Consider the following 21,085-nt stretch of genomic DNA (forward strand, 5'->3'; position numbering starts at 1 on the left):
TTAGAGTAAAATCCAAAATTACAGAAGAAAAATGGGATTTTTGTTAGATCATCTACGTCTTCTATTTGTAGATTAGCATCCTATAGCCCATTCACAAGTTATTTGTTCAATAAAGTGCAGATGGAAAAATAAAAATACTTAAATAAAAATTATACCTAAATGGTTGTACTTTAAGCAATTGAAAATAATAAGAAGCAAAAAAAAAGAAGACTTGGACCACCCAAATTAGGAACATGATCGTTAGTTTATTAATGTCCTCTGAAACCGCCATCATCAGCTCCCTAGCCGTATCCTGAAGATTTGACAGCTCTGGTGTTTTACAGAAGCGACTGCCTGTCTGAACTTCCAGCGCGCGAAGGGAAAACCAGCCCAATACAGGTTAGGTTACACATAAAACACATTTCTCGGGTATGTGGGTTTCCTCACGATGTTTTCCTTCACCGCTCAGCACAATTTCCTTTGAGATCATCACCATCATCACCAGCCCATTAACGTCCCCACTGCTGGGGCACGGGCCTTCCCTATGGATGGATAGGGAGATCGGGCCTTAAATGACCACGCGGGCCCAGTGCGGATTGGTGATTATTAACGACTGCTAATGCAGCCGGGACCAAAATTCAAATTCAAAAATATTTATTTTTCAAAATTGGCTTACAAAGTTAGCGCTTTTTGAACGTCAAACATAATTAAATTACATATTATGTAACTAGCTGTAAAACGACCAACGGCTTAACGTGCCTTCCGAAGCACGGAGGAGCTCGAGATGAAAACTTTTTTTTGTGGTCACCCATCCTATGACCGGCCTTTGCGAAAGTTGCTTAACTTCAAAAATCGCAGACCGAGCGCGTTTACCGCTGCGCCACCGAGCTCCTCTGCGCCACCGAGCTCCTCTGAGATATTAACGTTTAATTCTCTACTCGTCCTGTCAGCAGCCAGTATCTTAGAGGTAAGTGTAATTACTTCGGGGAATGGTAGATGATGTGCGAGGCGATTAAACGCCGTTTATACACGAACAATGTGGGCGGTAAATCTTGGGAAAACTGTCAGCTTGATATATGTATAATGATTCTGAAACTGAATAAACATTCGGATAGTGTATAAAACATTTTTTCCCAGTAGTCCCGTCTAGCCCTGTCCCCCGGGGAGACAGTTGGGAATTGCTTCCCAGTTGTCACGAAAAAAGCACGCAGAAAGCTGAATAGAGGGAACAAATGGGAATGTGATCTCGTAAGTGACTTTTGGCAGAATAAAACTTCGCTTTTTTTCAAACCGGGCTTGAAAGAGGCTTGTCTATTGCTTGGTTTTGTTGAACAAACTCAAATCCGAATGTGATTTTCCAAAAAGGCGCTCAGGTCTACACGACGATATCCGCCTCTGCACCCCTGCCTACCCTTTCGAGGATACGGGCGTGGTGCTGTTACGTTGTTATTGCACAACAACAAGAAGATGTGTAATACCCACTTGAGGACTATCTCTTCTATCGAGGATAGGAACTTAGAAGCGCCACTTTATTCTGTTTACCACTCTCATGTTCAAGTATATTCCCTACTGAGCAGTTTTTGCCTATTGTTCTTACGATGACGTCGCGGGGTAAAGGACAGTATACATTATAACCACTATCGTTTCAGGAGCCCGACTCCGCCGTCGTGGTTGACGGTTACCCTCATTCAGCGCTTATCGCTATCGGTGCTGTCTTCTTCTTTATCTAATCATTTTATCCCCTGTTGGGATATAGGGCTTGAATAACAGATTTCCACTCCTCGCGATCTTTTGTAGCCTCTGTAGCTCGCTTTTTCAACTCCCGGTCAACCGAGCGTCGCCCGGTCTTTTTGGACGCCCCCTTTTGCGTTTTCCACGCGCACACCAGGGGGGTGCCCCACAAATAGCCACATCGAAGCAATTGATCTAAGAAAGCAATATTGCTATTTGACATTTGTTTGCACTTACTTTTATATGCGCAAATGTCAAATTGCAATATTGCTTTCTTAGATGAATTGCTTCGATGTGGCCATTTTAACCCCCAGGTCAGAGCTCGTTTAATAGTTTCAAATATGATCCTCTCGGATGACGCCCCAAACAGAGGTTCGCGTCCAAGTGGGAACCCTCAGGCCTGTTGTCTAAAATTTTTGTACCGGGTTGAGCCTTCAGCGGTCCCAAATTGTGCGGCCTTTGTAGGTATGACTTGTGAGACTGTCCTTGTATGGTGAGGACATTGCAAGCATGAATTACTTACCTGATTATCCAAAAAAAGTAAGATGATTAAGAAATGTTCTTAGAAAAGGTTCAGTACGATCTACTCTGGACCGGCGGGCGTGTATGAAAAGGTTGATGAATGTAGAGGAAGCAAGAGAAGTGTCAGGATCGAAGCAGATGGGATTCCATAGTCTGTGCTTACCCCGGTGGGAAATAGGCGTGAGTTTATGTATGTATGTATGATTACGAAATGTGTTTTCGGAGGTATGTGACCTAACCTGTACTGGGCTAATTTTCCCTTCGAGTTGGAAGGTCAGATGAAAAAAAACGTTAATTGCACCTTCCTGAACTCCTGGCTGAATGATGCCCATGACAGGGGGTTGGAAAGAGAAGGGGAAGCCTTTGCCCAGCAATAGAACATTAATTAGGCTACAGAACAAAAACTATTATACAGTGATTGTGACACTTCGCCAAGTTATAAAATTGTTTGTTGGCAGAATCAAACAACAATTATCTTGGTGGTCGCTTCTGTGGTACAATACAACGCTAGGGAGATGATGACGACATACATACATACATAAACTCACGCCCGTAACCCCTAATGGGGTGGGCAGAGCCACAAGTAATCAAAGACAACTTGCAGCCACTGTTGATACGAAGTCGAAAGCTGGATATGATGAACCTTATGTTGATAAGGGATCAGCCTATCGCCCATAACATTAGTCCATCATGTTAGAGGACACAATCCCTCTGTCGGTTTTTACGACATGCCCGGGAAGACAAGCAGCTGAACGTTTTCTATGTTTTTTATTTGCTCCCAGAACAGCATAGAAGCACAGCAGAACAGCATGACGACATAGTTGTAGAAAAACTACTGGTGCAATGTAAACGGTCTCCTTGAAGACGCTTGTCAATTAAGTAGTGTGATAATGAAGGCCCGGCCATAATACGAGGACGAACGCAGACGCATCAGTGTCTCGCTGTGCACGCTGCAGGATGCAGGCCACACTCATATGTGAGTACTAAGCTTTATTTACTTGGAGGTAACTGCTGCTTATAATAGGGTGAATATCAAAATGTCAAGTTTGGTGGCGATCTTTCATATTAATTTTTCGTGAAAAATTGGGTTCCGACATGAAAAAGGATAGTTCTAGCTACGAGGAACAAGTTACCTCGTGCCACCAAACTTGGCACATTTTAATATTCACCCAATAGTATAACTGTTATTTTGTGTATATGCCTGCAAAGGAAAAATTTTGTGAGACGCAATTTGCAACTAAGGGTTGTATTAATAAACCAATGTGAGCTTCGAGACTGCCCTCAAGATCATGTCAATGTGACAGTTCTTATATAAAACAGGGACTTGAGCATCATCTTGAGGGCAGTCTCAGTTGAGATTAGTTTATTAATGGTGCTAATTCCTGTAAATACCATCTAATTTTATTTTAAGTTATATCTGTCATTTTCTTATCCGCCGAAAAGGAAAAGGACGGGTAATCGACAAGCATAAAATTTATGGAACACACGTCAATTTTAAGGACAAATCTAAAACAACCGTCTAAAAATTTTACATCAGTCAATAACCCGACACAGGTAAGTAGACAGCACGTCAAACGGATTGCATACCAGCGACGTACCTTTTGATTCGCCCGGGTTATTCATTCATTTACTCATTCTTCCTAAAATTAAGAGCTGTGAATTATTCGTCCCTTTCCTTTTCGACGGATATGAAAATGACGGATATAACTTAAAATAAAATTAGGCGGTGTCTGCAGGAATCGGGGCCAATACCACCCTAAAACTGCAACATTTATTTATAACTGTACCTAAATTTATAAGAAAAATCTTAATCATTATTTTCTTCTCTCCATAGTAATAGTAGGGAGCATTTTTAACTGAGCCTTAACGAAGTATAGTTATGTATCTGTCCCGCATTTAGAACAAAATGCAAAAATAAAAATAGGAACAGATAGATAACCCCCGGTGCCGATAAGTCAGAGGTCGAGCTATCTATTTCTATCGATAAAATGTAGTTTTGTTTGTCCATATACAAACAAACTTATGAACACGTCTACGTGGATAGTCTATAGGAAGGGGTAGGCAAACACAACGAAAATAATCTTGTGGTCTTGTCACATCACTTTTCATCATGACAAATTTAAGAGCCATGCTTTTATCGGTGTAGCATTCTCCATGCTACTTTTTTAGGTAAAAATCGGGCAGTGATTTCCCTCTTGCATTGCGCCCAATCACTTTTAATGAGACGATGAGATGTTATGTTTTTCTCATCATACAGCGCATTGTGTTACACTGTAATGTTGTATGTACCTATAAATAAATAAATAATAATAAATGATAATTCTTTATTGCACCATATCGTCACTTTACAGTGAAAACCACGTAAGCGCGTTTGGAAAAAAACACATTCAGATCAGATGTAATTTTCTTTAAGCAAAACCTCGATGAAATCAATAAATTTCACTCCGGGTAGTAAAGACCACTTTTCGCCTGGATTGTTCCGGCCAAGTAGTTAATGCCATCTGCGGCAAATCTACAATAAGTCACGTCAAAAAAAAAAGCCTGGATTGAATCTATTTTGTGATTTGCAAGGTTTTGTATACCACCGACATTTCACGTCACAATATTCATGTCCGTATACACAACAGGACCCTTCGTCTGATTCGATCGACAACCAGAGTTTCACTTTCGTAATATTTAGTACCTTCCGAGTAGTGTAAGAAAAATAATAGTACCTTTACAGTTAAACAAAAAACTTGAATTAATTTCCAGCAGGACCCTCCGTGGTTTGAAGGTCTTCAGACCATTGGTGTATATCCCTGTATAGCGGTGCATTAGTACCTTCAGATTATCTTCGTTTTCTTTTAAAACAAATATTAGTTTATAAGAAATAAATCTACAAAATTTTTATACTGCCAGCAGGACCCTTTTTTGTTTTGGTGCTTTCAGTCCAGACATTCATATTTCCTAGCAGCAGTATATTAGTACTTTTCAAAAAAATATCGCTTAATTAAAAAAAAATGTATTAAAAAGTAATAAGACTGATTCTTTATCAGAGAAAATATTCTAACACTTTTATTTATGTGATGCAACCAATGATCTACTATGATCTTTATTAACCCACGCTGAACAACGTTTGATTGATAATTTCTATTGGTAATTGTAATTTTGATTGGTAATTGTAATTTTGATTGATAATTCCTAATGTAAATTTTTGTAAATATAATTTATTTTTTGTTATAATTTTCATTGTGTTTTCCTTTTTGACGATATTAAACTACGTACCTACCTAATATAACATGAAAACTGATTTTTATTTCATTGGTTGCATCACATAAATAAAAGTGTTAGAATATTTTCTCTGATAAAGAATCAGTCTTATTACTTTTTAATACATTTTTTTTTAATTAAGCGATATTTTTTTGAAAAGTACTAATATACTGCTGATAGGAAATATGAATGTCTGGACTGAAAGCACCAAAACAAAAAAGGGTCCTGCTGGCAGTATAAAAATTTTGTAGATTTATTTCTTATAAACTAATATTTGTTTTAAAAGAAAACGAAGATAATCTGAAGGTACTAATGCACCGCTATACAGGGATATACACCAATGGTCTGAAGACCTTCAAACCACGGAGGGTCCTGCTGGAAATTAATTCAAGTTTTTTGTTTAACTGTAAAGGTACTATTATTTTTCTTACACTACTCGGAAGGTACTAAATATTACGAAAGTGAAACTCTGGTTGTCGATCGAATCAGACGAAGGGTCCTGTTGTGTATACGGACATACAATATTCCCATCCAAACCTTAGCATCGTCATTACTTTCCCTGTTTTGTACTTACGCGTAGAAACTTGTGGATCAAAGTACAGAAACTTTTAATCTTTGAATCTTACATTGCAACGATCGTATTTCATTGTACAGTTCATCAAAGTAAACGCTTAGACAGAAATAGCTCTATAAAAAGTGTCCGATCGCGGGAACGAACCTGCCATTGTTTTAAAGCAATGCGGGTAATTGTCACAAATTATATGTTACGGATCAATGGAGTGGATGCGTGACGGTAGACAAACAACTTGTTTGCGATAACCGTGGTGGGCGAGGCGGAAGTCCGGGACGCTAGCAAATATGTTTTAAAGAACGTCTAGAACCCTGTGCTGAGGTCTTCCTTGCTAGTGGAGGAAAACGTTGCTACCTCAGCAAAAAGGCCGCATTTTGTAAGTTTGTGTAATTTGTATTCCTGTGCTCCTGTTATAAATTGAATTGTGCACTTTGTGAGACTGTCCTTTGTTTGGCAAGGACTTTACAGACTTGAATCACCTGATTGTCCGAAAAAGGATTGTGATTCAGTGCTTCGCAGGCACGTTCAGCCATTGGTCCCGGCCTTGGCTCTTAGCCGTAAAAACACCTCCACCAACCCGCAGTTGAGCAGCGTGGTGGAGGTGGTGCTCCATACACCCTCCGGTTGTTTAAGGGGAGGCCTGTGCCCAGCAGTGGGACGTATATAGGCAGTTTATGTTACGTTTATGATTATGTGTTGTATGATCCTTTTGTGCAATAAAGAATTGTGTATTGTATTTTAAGAATTACATTAGCTTTCGGGCTGCGACTTCATCAACGTGGATCCTTTTTTATTGCCTGGCTAAACCCTCCTAAATTATTGGCTAATAACTCGACAGAATTAAGTTGACAGCACACATCAAACGGGTTGCATACTAGCGAGATGCCTATTCTTATCGCATCCCGCCCGGGTTATTCGGCGGATAAGAAAATGACGGGTATAACTTAAAATAAAATTAAGAGGTGTCTGCAGGGATTGGGGCCAATATTCTTATAGATTATACTATATTATGACAATGTGTGTATTCCCAGTGGTGGCAGTTTTGGGTGCGTGTGCGCAGGCGGTGGACATCTCGCTGCTGAACACGCCTGCGGTGAAGGCCCGCCTTGAGAACAACCCCTACGGAGGGCTCAACATTGTATTCACCAGGAGTAAGTATTTAGAATGACGCCGGTGCAATGTATCTATTCGGTACATAGTTGGGATATAGCAAAATATTTGTGTTATGTGTGCCCCTGTGGTCATGTGGTATACCGGCTTGATTCTCAATCCCGATACCGGAATTGCATCAATGAGTTGTAAATAATGTATAATAAAGTAGCTTTCACTAACACACTTGGCTCGACCATACGATGTACGGCACACCACCTATCACGTCGGTCTAACAGAAAGCTCCGTGAGGTGTGGGTATTTAGTACATCTTGATGGATGTCTATAATATGTAAAGCTGAAGTGGCAGTGGGCAGGACACATAGCGAGGAGAACCGATGGCCGATGGGGCGGAAAGGTTCTGGAATGGCGACCACGTGTCGGACGACGCTCAGTGGGTAGGCCCGCTACAAGGTGGACCGACGATCTGGGGCCTGTTTAATAAAACTTACAATTGTAAATTACAACGACAATTTGATGTTCATTGCGTAGCTAATATGAAACTGCAAAATATTCGTGATCACACACTCCGCAATGTAAATCAAATTGTCATTGTAATTTACAATTGTAAGTTTTATTAAACAGGCCCCTGGTGAAGGTCGTGGGAAGCCGCTGGATGCGGGCAGCGCAGGACCGATCGTCGTGGAGATCCTTGGGGGAGGCCTATGCCCAGCAGTGGGCGTCGTACGGCTGATGATGATGGATGTACCTCTTGACTAACGCGATTGGGATATAGACGTGAGCTTATATTATGTACGACACTATTTTTCACAACTTGAGTTTTCACAAGATGTTTCTCGAGGAAAATTCCACTTGCAATCATGAGTTGAATCACCCCCTCAGTATCCGGTACGGTGTGACTAACTGTTAGAAATTGACCGTGTATGCATCACCCTTATAAGACCATAGATTAATAACATGGCTTTTTATGTAGACGTATTGTCTTTGCTCTCTACTGTCATTCCTTCTTTGCTCAATGTCCGAACTCACTAGTCGACTCTTACGCCAATTTTGTTTACGTGATTGTATCGTGAAATATCGTACAAACAATATTGTAATCTCCAGTGCCCTAAACGTTTATTACACGCAGATCAGCTTCATCAGCATATTTGTATTTTTATTTCATCAAACCAATCGCCGGTCCACGATTTACCTCGCCACACTAACACCCTGAATATTCTATTCTATGCTAAGTATCGTCACACCTCGGACACTTCACACAAAAAAAAACACTAAAAAAACAGACACTACCTACACATTGCCGTTATCATACACGCGCATCTGTGTGAGTGACGTCTGACGCCCATACGGTTGTAGAGTAAAGAAAGACCGGGGGGGGGGGAACCTTAACTCAAGCACTGGGGGGGAGCGGAGAGTTGTTCTATACGTACTATTATTCTTTATTCTTTAATATCGTTCTCTATCCAACAGAGGGCCTAACAGAAGTGATAGCTGTGATCGGACGCCGCACTGGGGCCATCAAGGATGTGGTGCAGGACAGTGACGTGGTGATACAGTTCGCCAACGACACCACTGTCAGGATCAGCGTGGAGGAAGTCTCCGGAGCCAGGAGGGGGCAGCTGCTCACCTTCACTTGGGAGGCGCCTAAGAGCGCACGGCTTGAAGACTGTGTCAATCTTGGTGAGTAACAACTTGGAAATAGTTTAAGGGCGAGTCACGGCCTCCGTGATCCAGTGGTTGAGCGTTAGGCTCACGATCTGGAGGTCCCGGGTTCGAATCCCGGTGGGGACATTTCACAAAAATCGATTTGTGATCTAGTTTGGTTAACACATTACAGGCTGATCATCTGATTGTCCAAAAAGTAAGATGATCCGTGCTTCGGAAAGCACGTTAAGCCGTTGGTCCCGGTTACTACTTACTGATGCAAGTAAGTAGTCGTTACATGAGCCATGTCAGGGGCCTTTTAGGTTATTATAAAGTTAGTGATTATTTAGAAGATATGAATGCATGGGATTAACTGTCTGAGAACTGATATTAGGCAGTTAAATTACTCAATTGTATACCAATATTTTATGTTTATTTTTATTTTTTTAAAGAACGTCTAGGGCTCTGTGCCGAGATTTTTCTTGCAGCTTCTTTTCCCCGGCTATACAGGTTGTGAGAAGCTGCAGTAGTTTTAGGCGGATGAGACGTTCGTTATGTAAAAATTGACGATTCCAAGTGTAACTATGTTACCTACTGAATAAAGATATTTTTGAATTTGAATTTTGAATTTGGCGGCTCAATAATAACCCTGACACCAGGGTTGATGAGGTTGGCACACGATAGAAGAAGAATCTGACAATTGTTCTGGTTTTAGGCACTAGCCACTGGTACGGGGGCCCGCAGCAGAAGCGACAGTACTGGCCGATAGAGCGGCTGATCCTGCCCGACTACTCGTACGTCACCAAGGAGGCCGACAACTGCGGCATTGCGGAACCCTACTGGCTGAACTCTGAAGGCATCTTCTACTACTTCGACAAGAAAGTCCCGCTGTTTATTGATCAGGTATGGTTTGTTAAATCTCTTTGTAAGACTCCCCTTGGTTTGTTTAGGACACTGCAGGCTGAATCACCTGGTTGTTCGAAAAAGTAAAATGATTGAGTGCTTCGCAAGGGACGTTAAGCCGATGGTCCAAACAGTAGAGCAGCGCGGTACCCCTGCTCGATACCCCCTCCGGTTGTTTGAGGAGAGGCTTGTGCCTAGCAGTGGGACGTATTTAGGCTGTTCATGCTATGGTTTGTTTTATCACGACAAACGGCCTCTGAGGTTCAGTGGATGAGCGATGAGCTCACGATCCAGAGGTCCCGGGTTCGAATCCCGGTGTGGACATATCACAAAAATCATCTTTGTGATCCTCAGTTTGATTAGGACATTACAGCCTGATCATCTGATTGTCTCAAAGTAAGATGATCCGTGCTTCGGAAGGCACGTTAAGTCGGTGGTTCCGGTTACTAATACTTACTGATGTAAGTAAGTAGTCGTTACATGAGCCATGTCAGGGACCTTTGGCTTTGAAGTTTTTTTTGTATTTGTATTGTTACTGTGGCGCCCCGGTGAATGAATAGAAAGGCATTAAGCCTATTAAAACTTGCGTTATGAAAATATGACTGATAAAATTACACGTACTTATCGAAAATGTGCGAGGCGAGAATACGCCAAATATTTTTCAGCGAAAAGCTACGGAGTACGGATCACAAAATGTTTTTTTTATGGTATGGCCCCACCGGGATTCGAACCCGGGACCTCCGGATCGTGAGCCCAACGCTTAACTACTGGACGACGAAGGCCGTCACGCTTTTTTATGACTAATCATGAAAATTGCAACGCGGAAGTAGACTTGAATCATTAACTTGTTTCTAGTAGACTGAACAGATAAATATAGCATCATTTATCATCCTGAACACAAAGATGATCATGTGTGATCATCAACGTGTTTTGTACCACTAAAACTCTTTAATTACTATTGTCCATATGCAAATGTGTGCAAATGAAGTGCATAAGTTAAACGGTGTATTCAATTTACGGCCATAGCAGGTCGATTATCGTCGTTAGCATTATTTCTCAGACTTACAAGAATCTTGATAACAATTAGTTCTGTAATTGAAACTATTATTTTCTTAATGGTATCTCTTAATCAGGAACACGTGCTAAAGGTTAAGTAGGTATTTTTCAAGCCGTTGGTCCCGGTTACTACTTACTGATGTAAGCACGTAGTCGTTATATGAGCCATGTCAGGGGCCTTTGGCGGCTCAATAATAACCCTGACACTAGGGTTGATGAGGTTGGTACTCCACCTCACAACCCACACGATAGAAGATAAAAAAAGCATATGATAGGGATTACACTAGCTGAAAGCGTTATGCGCTGTTTATTTACTCTCAGTGTAATTGAAAAGCGTAAATGTTAAATGGTTACCTTTACATGGCCTTAAGGCCCAATGTCCTTTATAATCCAAATCCTATTATCTACACAACGTATGATAATCTCATGACTATTTCCTGTTAGATAGAAAAGAATCGATCGACCTAATATCGACTGATACATCACTATGCAAGTGAACGTCACAACGCTAGCTTACGTACAGAGACAGATTTAAGGGTGGTATTAATAAATTAATCTCAGCTTCGAGACTGCCCTCAAGATAGTCTCAATGTGACAGTTCTAATATAAAAACAGGGACTTGAGCATGATCTTGAAGGCAGTCTCAGCCGAGATTAGTTTATTAATACCACCCTAATTCTTACCGCGTATTGAGACTATTGTAAAATGTTATCTTATTGAAATATAATCTGTAATTGTAATGAACTGGTCGTTCTGTTTAATAATCCGTAACTAACTATATTGTCTGCAAATCTGGGCCGCAGGAGTATATTGTATATTTTTGTCTTTTGAGCTGCCTATTTCAATGTATCAACCGGTCGTATACAAATAAATAAACTCTTTTTCCAAGTTTCCCAAAATCCTTCCAACTCAACGTTTCAAAATAGTCGTTACAAGCTCATCTTTTTCTCCAGAACGACTTGGAGAAGAACGCAGCATGTTTCATCGCGCAGATCAAACCGCCGTACTCCAGCAAACGGGATCGGAACGACCTCATCTACGCCATCGGCATCTTCGAGGACGTCAGACAAGCCCACGAGTATGCCGTCGAGAAATACCTCGAGAAACCAACAGGAATCCCCGATGAGAGGATGATTAAGTATCCAATCTGGTCGACCTGGGCGAGGTACAAGAGAAACGTTGACCACGACGTAGTTCTGAAGTTTGCCGATGAAATCACCCAGTATGGTTTCCCGAACAGTCAGCTTGAAATTGATGACCTCTGGGAGGTATGCTATGGGGCACAGACGGTTGATGTGACGCGGTTCCCGAATATGAAGAATACCGTGGATAGTTTGAAGTCGCGAGGGTACAGGGTCACGATCTGGACGCATCCCTTCATCAATAAAGGCTGCGAGCCGTGGTACTCTGAGGCTTTGAGCAAGGGGTGAGTTCACGATAACTGCGCCGGTTCTCTTTTTGCTATGGTTTTGGCCTTAATGATATTTTTCATCAAAAGTATGTCTTTATGTCAACCGAAAAATACATAAAATTAAATTACAGATACCCACAGAAATTGTAGTCAACCAGAAAAGTACCTTTTAAGCGCTTTTTAAAAATATTTTATCATAATTGGCTTTTTGGGCAAAATAAAAGCTTTAAGACTAAATAATATTAACAAGGTGGTGTGTCAGGATCCTGTAAGTGAAATTTCGCAGTCTCTGCCTACCCCAACGGGAAATAGGCGTGATCATATGTATATAACAAAAAAAGTATGTTTAACCTTGAGCTGTGTTTTTCTCACTCAAAGCCACTGTGGTCCTGTGGTACAAAGGCTTGCTTTTCAAATGGGTAGCGTCGGTTCGAACACCGGTAATGGACTTGCATCTACGAGTTATTTACCCGAAGTGCTCTTTTCTAAAACAGTTGCACAGTTGACAATATAGACGGCGATACAGCTCACCACCTATCATGTTGGGCTAACATAAAGCTTTGTGAGGTGTGGGTTCTTTTAAGTGTAAATCATCATCTTGGGTTGGATGTACCTCTGACTACCCCAAAGATATTGTCGTGAGCTTATGTTATATATTTTCCATCAGATACTTGGTGTCCTCGGAGTACGGATCGGTGGAGACGAGCTGGTGGAACGACAACGAAACGACAACGGCGTACATCGACTTCACCAAGCCCGAAGCCAGGAACTGGTACCTGGAGCGACTGATGCGGCTGAAGAACTCTTATGGGATCGACAGCTTCAAGTTCGATGGTGGGGAGTCTAGCTGGTCTCCGCAGGTAAGACCTATGCAATCGGCCCAGCAGTATAATATAACTTGCTGAACCTCTCTCCCGTAGGAGCAACACCAGACATCATGTCGGAACCCGAGTTTCGTCGCTTGGCGACAAGATTTTGTCTGAGGGTGGTAACCAGACACGGCTGAAGCTCACCGCAGGCAAATGTGCCGCTCGATCGTCACTACCCAGGGTTCAAGTCTAGAGTTTCAAGGGCAAACCTACGGACATGTGCGACTCCAAAGCCAATTCTGTGTGAGCCTCTTTCATATCAAAACTTTAGTTGTTTTGGATCAACCATATACAACTACTACAATCAGCCGAAGAACGCCTCATTATTTCGGAATATTTCTAGATTTCAAAACTCTGGTCGCGTTGAGTTGTTCAGGGAAGCGTACTTTTTGTTCCTGTCTCTTTTTGTATTTTATTTCATAAATTATGTTTGTCCAGTACAATTCGTATAAAACGCCTTACCTGTCCTCAGATCCCGGTGCTTAAAGGCGACATCAGGGACCAGCCGGGAGTGATCACCGCCGACTACGTGCGTTCGGTCGCGCAGTTCGGACCCATGGTCGAAGTCAGATCCGGTTACAAGTAAGATTAACAACAGAACTAAATACATGAATACCAATCAATGCACAGATAAAAGACTTAACATACCAAATACGCTATGGAATTGATTCTGCTGCTGTTCGGAGAACGCGTGTATCGTAGTGTCACCGGCTTCGGATCTAAACCACTGAATTCGACGTTATGAGTCTGCATTCATGTTTGGGTCATAGATAATTGACAGCACTTGGTTTCCAGGATTTGTGCCCGGTTAATGGCAACAGGCTCGCCGGCTCGCCCCCGACATACTAATTGGATATTTGCAAAAAAAAAAATAAGATTCTAGGATATAACATAAGATTAATTATGTTACTTACTCCCAGTGATCGAAGAACTACTCTTCTATTCTCCAATCCTTTGTCCTTAGAACTCAAGACCTGCCGATCTTCGTGCGTATGATCGACAAGGACACCTACTGGACCTTCGAGAACGGACTTCCAACCCTCATCACGACTCTACTCCAGATGAACATGAATGGCTACAGCCTGGTACTCCCGGATATGATTGGTGGGAACGGCTACAATGAACCACCGAGCAAAGAGCTGTTCATCAGATGGCTTCAAGCCAATACTTTCATGCCGGCGCTTCAGTTCTCCTATGTACCTTGGGACTTTGATAATGAGGTAAGATTTAAGTACCTTTTAAATCGTTTTCTTCGAAGCCGATTCAGCTTCCTGGAGAATGATTTCCAAATTATGTTTTACGCAGATGTATTTTTTAAATAGAAGTCAGTATCTTCTAATCTTGATGGTTTCACTGCATCATATACATAACAAACAGGACTCAAATATAAAATTGTGTTTGATCCTGAACATTCTTGTTAGAGTCAAAAGTTTAATAATACTACATGTAGAGATGTAAAGCGTCCCTATTCCCGAATGTCATTCAGACATCTGTCACTGTCAGTGTCAAAATTATTACTATGTACGCTGTGGTTGAATCCGATATTGAAACAGTTTAATTATGGAAATAAAAGGCTAATGAAAGTATAAGAAACAGTTTATTAATTACCGAAGAACCCTACAAATATTGGCGACGAGGATGAGCAGAGAAGATTGTGATTCGATTGCATAATTTTCTCGATTTTATGTGATACCACGAAAAGCCACGATGGCGACAGAATATGCAATCGGGGCAGCAGGACCTCAATTCAGTCCGTACGAAAACGCGAACACTGTCGCAGAGAGATGGAGAACGTGGAAAAGGAACTTCCAATACTATTTGGACGGCCAAATCGGCTTAAGCGACAAACAAAAAATCGCGAGGTTACTGCATCAGGCGGGACCAGACGTTCAAGAGATTTATGAAAGTATAGCAGAAAATGAAGCCGTAGGAACAACGGAGCTTGAAAAATGCTTTTACAGACTCGACTTATATTTTGAGCCAGAAGTAAACAGAGCATATGAGAGACAAAAATTTAGGAACCTAACTCGGAACAAGAATGAGTCAATGGAACAATACTTAATAAAACTGCGTAGACAAAGCAAATTTTGTGGTTTTACTAACACCGACGAAGCTATATGCGACCAGGTTATTGAAAAATGTGCAGATGCTAAATTGAAAAGAAAATTCCTAAAGAAAGGGAAAGATATTACACCAGCGATAATCTTGGAAATAACTAGGATATACGAGTTGGAGAAAACAAATGAAGAAGAAGAAATCGGTATAGAAGTGCCAGAAAATAATGTTAACAAAATACAATCAAAATCAACATGCTTTAGGTGTGGCCGACAGGGTCATTTTGCATCCAGTAAAGTGTGTCCAGCATTGGATATGAAGTGTGACAAGTGTGGCATTAGAGGTCACTTCTCAAAGTGTTGTAAAACGAAGAAAGGTAAACCAAAAGACAGTGTGAACAAAAAGAAAAGGAAGAAGTATGTAAAATATGTTATTGAAAGTGCATCAGAGTCGGAGGACAGTTCGGACGAGGACACATCAGATGAAAACTGTGAGGAAAGTGTGAACTCTGTGTTTAATATTGAAAGCGAGAACTGTAAGTACACAATTTTAATCGGAGAGAAGCTATCTTACAAATTTATTGTTGACTCAGGTGCATCTGTCAATGTTATTGATAAGAACACTTTTAAAAAATTGATCCGTCAAGGTTTGAATGTTAAACTAAATACTTGTGTTAATCAAAAATATTATGCATATGGTGGTAAAGAACTTTCCCAACTAGGTACTTTTAAGACAACACTATACTCACCTGACTCAAGGAAACAAGTACAGACCGAAATACTGGTTTACAAAGGACATGGACCATCACTCTTAAGTAGACAGACTTCGACTCAGTTAGGTTTGCTTTGGGTTGGACCCATTCACCAAATAGAGCCCTTGTTCCAAATGACTGACGTTGTAAATAAATATCCAGACATATTTAAGGGAGTTGGGAGGCTTCTAAACTTCAAGCTTCAAATTCCCATAGACCCTAATGTAAAACTTATTGCACAACCCATACGAAGACAACCATTTAACATGAGACCTATTGAAGAAAGACTGATAAAAGAATTACTTGACTCTGACATTATTGAACCCGTAACCGGACCAACTCCATGTGTATCTCCTAGCCACATTGTAGCCAAGAAAGCTAAAGACCAGTACCGACTTGTAGTAGACATGCGCAGGGCTAATGAAGCAGTGTTACGTGAACGGGTACCTTTGCCCACATTTGAAGAACTTATAGCTGATTTAAACGGCTGTAAGTATTTTTCTTGTTTGGATATTAAGTGGGGCTACCACCAAATAGAGCTGGAGGAAGAATCAAGGAACATTACAGTCTTCAGTTCGAGCCTTGGTCTATTCAGGTACAAAAGATTATTCTTTGGCATACGCTGTGCCAGTGAGATGTTTCAGAGGGTCATTGCCCACTTACTGCAAGGAATTGATGGAGTTGCAAACAGCCAAGACGATATCCGAGTTGGTGGAAGAACTATAGAAGAACACAACCATAGACTTATACAGGTGCTGAATAAACTACATAGTAGTGGCATAACATTGAATGAAAATAAATGTGTATTCGGCGTGACAGAAATGAATTTCTTGGGATACCATCTATCGGCAGAAGGCATCAAGCCAACAACGACTAGCCAACAAGTTGTAAAGGAATTTCGTCACCCTGAGAACAAGGAGGAAGTTAGAAGCTTTCTGGGACTTGTCAATTTTTCAGCAAGGTTTATTCCCAATTTCAGTACCATTTCAGAACCTCTACGGAACCTAACCAAGAAGGACTGTGATTTTGTCTGGACTGACCTTCATGAAAAAGCCTTTCAAAAACTTAAAGATTGTATCTCCAGAGCACCAGCCCTAGGCTATTATGACAAAAATTGTGAAACAACTTTAGTTACAGATGCAAGTCCAGTTGGGATTGCTGGAGTTCTAATACAACATCAGGATATTGAAGGAGAAAAGCAACCTGTTGTCATCAAATACATTAGCAAAGCTCTGTCACCAACAGAACAGCGCTACTCACAAACTGAAAAGGAGGCATTAGCTATTGTTTGGGCCTGTGAAAGTCTGTATATGTACCTAATAGGAAGACATTTCAATATTTTATCGGACCATAAACCATTGGAAATAATTTATTCACCTACTTCCAAACCTAGTGCCAGGATACAACGATGGGTCTTAAGACTTCAGCCATTTACATTTAAAGTTATATATAAACCCGGAAAGACAAACATAGCTGACCCAGTTTCTCGACTGCTTAACACTAGCAACAGTCCTCAGGTAACCACTGATGATATTGAAGATGTTGCATTACTATCATTTATTGAAGTTAAAGCAGTAACCACACTGGAAATTCTGGAAGCTACACAAGAAGATGAAGAACTGACTAAGTTAAAGGAGGCTTTAAACAAAGATGTTTGGACAAAAGATTTGAAAAGATATGAAGTCATAAAAACAGAATTATGTATCGTTGACGACATCATACTAAGAGGAACAAGAATAATCATTCCAAAGAAATTAGTGCCCAAAATTTTAGAGACTGCACATGAAGGCCACTTATCTAAAAATTCAATGAAGGCAAAATTAAGAGAGAAAGTCTGGTGGCTGAAGATGGATAGCGATGTGGAATACTGGATTGACACTTGTGAAGGCTGCAGGCTTGTGAGACAGAGTACACCCCCAGAACCACTTACACCAACAGAATTACCAAACAGAGTATGGCAGTTAGTTGCTATTGACTATTTGGGACCACTGCCATCAGGGCACTATCTACTTTTCGTTGTTGACTACTATAGCAGATACTTTGAAGTAGAAATAACAACCAATCAGACTGCTGAAACAACAATTAAAGTTCTGGAAAAGATTATGGCCCGTGAAGGCATCATGGAGGAAATTGTATGTGACAATGGACCAGCTTTTAGAGATCAAACATTCAACGAATTTCTCCAAGCTAACAATGTCAAGCTAAGACACACAACACCGTTGTGGCCACAAGCCAATGGAGAAGTTGAAAGACAAAATAGGAACGTCCTCAGAAGATTAAAAATTGCACAAGGCTTAAAGAAAGACTGGAAAAGAGAGCTGTTAACTTATCTATTTGCATACAGAACAACACCACATTCTACAACAGGATTATCACCAGGAAATATATTCAGAGGAAGAAAATTAAGGACTAAATTACCTGAAATGCATCTCGAAGAACAAAACTTGAATGATGAAGAAATGAGAGACAGGGATAAATACATGAAAATGCAACTAAAAAAATACACAGATGAGAAGAGACATGCAAGACCATCAAACATAGAAGTTGGAGACAAAGTATTAGTTAAACAAAAGAAAGAAAACAAGTTATCAACAACATTTTCTCCAGAGCCACATACGGTAATTTGGAAAAGTGGCAATTCAGTAGCGGCCCAGTCTCCTAATGGAAACATAGTAAGAAGAAACTCATCATTTTTCCAGCCCATTCGTACGAGAGATTTGGAAAGGTTTGAATGTTCAGAACAGATAGAAGAAAAAGAGAAGGAAATACCAGATATAGACATAAATAAATCAACAAATCAGGAGGAAAGAGAAATCCCAAAGGTGTCTAGGAGATGCCACGAAAATGAGTTGTCTAAGAAAACTGACTTGACAAGGGACAAAGACAGACGAATGACTAAAATTCCTACCAAGTACAAAGACTTTGTATTGGGTCTTATTTTAGAATGTGTTTATAATAATAAATAAAAAATAACTTTCTAGTAGCCGTAGGCCACGATGCATTGTATAATCTAGTATATCAATGATGCCAAGGTTACATTAAGTCTTAAAATGTGGTACAAGTTTTGTATTCTTTAGATAAGTTTTGAGAGACAATCGTTTACCGTGCAAGTGCTGCACATTTAACAGAGAATGTTGCTTGGTTTAGTTATCTTAAGTTGATTTAGTTTTCTTAAGTTAGGAAACTTTTATGTTAATTTAAAAACATGTTAGTATGTTAATTTTGGTACCTATTGCCTGCTTTATGTTCATTTTGAATATCTTCACAAGAACAAAACCTTTGTTATTAAGTTAAGGTCTTACTTTATTAAGAAAGAAAGGGATTGTAGAGATGTAAAGCGTCCCTATTCCCGAATGTCATTCAGACATCTGTCACTGTCAGTGTCAAAATTATTACTATGTACGCTGTGGTTGAATCCGATATTGAAACAGTTTAATTATGGAAATAAAAGGCTAATGAAAGTATAAGAAACAGTTTATTAATTACCGAAGAACCCTACACTACATATAGAAGGAACACTCCGACCCTGTACCGACATCAGCTTAGATTACCGCATCCAAGCTGATGGTTACTTCAGTCTATTCGAGTAAGGAAGTTATTGAATACAATCTTTTGATGATGATTGCGATATTTCCAGACGATCGAAATCAGTAAGAAGTACGTGGCCCTGCACGCCCAGTACGCGCCGCAGATCCTTGGCGCGGTGCGTCGCGCCGTGACGGAGGGCGCGCCCGTCAACCCGCCCATCTGGTGGATCGCGCCCAACGACACTACGGCTTATGACATCTGGGACGGTGAGTACGAGTATTGCCCAGTCCTCTCCTTTCGTGCAGGTTGTTAGGTCGATAACTGAGGTCTATTATTCTTAACCCTGGTGTTTGCGTCATTATTGAGCCGTCAAATGTCCTGATATTGGGCTCATGCAACAACTACGCACTTACTTAGTAATAGACTTATCCCAACAAACCTCATCATCAGCATTCATTCAGCATTTTCGTGTAAAATGTCAAAAAGTTATCAGATCTCGTATAAACCAAGCTTCAAAGTCTACAAGACCTAACTATACAAACACTGTTCACAAACTCTTTACGTCAAGCAAAATATGGGGCTTGCCGTTTCGTTGCTACAAGATAGGTATCTGTTATATAAATAACAGAATGGCAATAAATTTGTTACCTTACGCTCAAACGCGATGATGTATTTATTTATGATTTATAAATTTTCTTCCACCTACTTAATATATTTTAACAATTTCCCCTTACAGAATATCTTCTTGGGGAGACGATCCTAGTCGCGCCGGTCGTAGAAAGAGGGGCTCGTGAGCGCGACATATATCTCCCCCCCGGCACGTGGCTGGCGGAAGGGAACCCGGCACGACGCATGCAGGGCGGCGACTGGTACAAGGACTACCCCGCTCCACTCAACACCCTGCCTTACTTCGTTAGAGTATAAATTGTAAACCATATTTTACTAAAGAGCTATGTATACTTAAGATTAACTACATCTTGCCAGCCACATCACATTTGCCTATGCTTCTATCTATTTATGTCACTCAGAACCAAGATACTGACCCCGCCGGCGTGTGCTGCATTCAGCGCTTATCGCTGTCGGATTCTTTTCTATTTACTATTACTAGCCTTGATCCCACTGTTGGGCAAAGGCCTCCCCAAGTCGCGTTTTTTAGATGAATTGCTTCGATGTGGCCTTTTTAACTCCTGAGCCCTCAGGTCTGTTGTTTTTTGTACCGGGTGAGAGCCTCCAGCGCTCCATAAACAGCCAAAAGTATACACTCAGAAACGTCATTGTCATTGTTAGAGCGGGATAACGCGATCGCACGCGGCTGAACCGACGAGGCGGTCCTAGTCGCACTCTCGGTTCTTATCTCGCTCTAGCAAATGACGGTTCTGAGTGACAGAAAAGGATAGATGCATAGAGATGCGATGCGGCTGATATAGTTCAACGTTTATGAATTTCCTACTATTTACTGTTGCGTGTAAATATTGAAATTAAATTATGTTTCTTGTGTGATGTTTTCGTTTCATTGCTTTGGGATAGATTTATTTATTTATTATTACAAGTTCTTTTAGATATTTTACCAAACAGATCCAAGAGAGCGTTAACGCGATACATTGTTTTTTTTAATGCAGTGTTACAGTAGCAACCCAAAAAGACTGAAGCCCGTGATAGGGTTAACTACAAATTTCGTCCAATGACCTAAATATACAGATGTACCA

At 40.8% G+C, this 21,085-nt stretch overlaps 1 protein-coding gene across 1 annotated transcript; it reads left to right on the forward strand.

The window, feature by feature from the left end:
• The first annotated feature begins 3,135 nt into the window (after positions 1-3,135).
• LOC126370857 (myogenesis-regulating glycosidase-like) lies at positions 3,136-20,879 on the forward strand. The gene is made up of 10 exons (XM_050015962.1): positions 3,136-3,208; positions 7,084-7,203; positions 8,633-8,842; positions 9,522-9,709; positions 11,719-12,191; positions 12,844-13,036; positions 13,518-13,627; positions 14,010-14,265; positions 19,489-19,645; positions 20,116-20,879. The coding sequence occupies exons 1-10, from the start codon at positions 3,190-3,192 to the stop codon at positions 20,301-20,303; spliced, it is 1,914 nt and encodes a 637-aa protein (XP_049871919.1). The 5' UTR covers positions 3,136-3,189; the 3' UTR covers positions 20,304-20,879.
• Positions 20,880-21,085: the final 206 nt, after the last annotated feature.

This window comes from Pectinophora gossypiella, chromosome 11 (assembly GCF_024362695.1).
Source record: "Pectinophora gossypiella chromosome 11, ilPecGoss1.1, whole genome shotgun sequence".
In the NCBI taxonomy this organism is placed as follows: Eukaryota; Metazoa; Arthropoda; class Insecta; order Lepidoptera; family Gelechiidae; genus Pectinophora; species Pectinophora gossypiella.

Coding starts and splice junctions, on each gene's coding strand:
- LOC126370857 (XM_050015962.1), top strand. Junction 12,192..12,843: donor TCTGAGGCTTTGAGCAAGGG/GTGAGTTCACGA, acceptor ATTTTCCATCAG/ATACTTGGTGTCCTCGGAGT. Junction 13,037..13,517: donor AGTCTAGCTGGTCTCCGCAG/GTAAGACCTATG, acceptor ACCTGTCCTCAG/ATCCCGGTGCTTAAAGGCGA.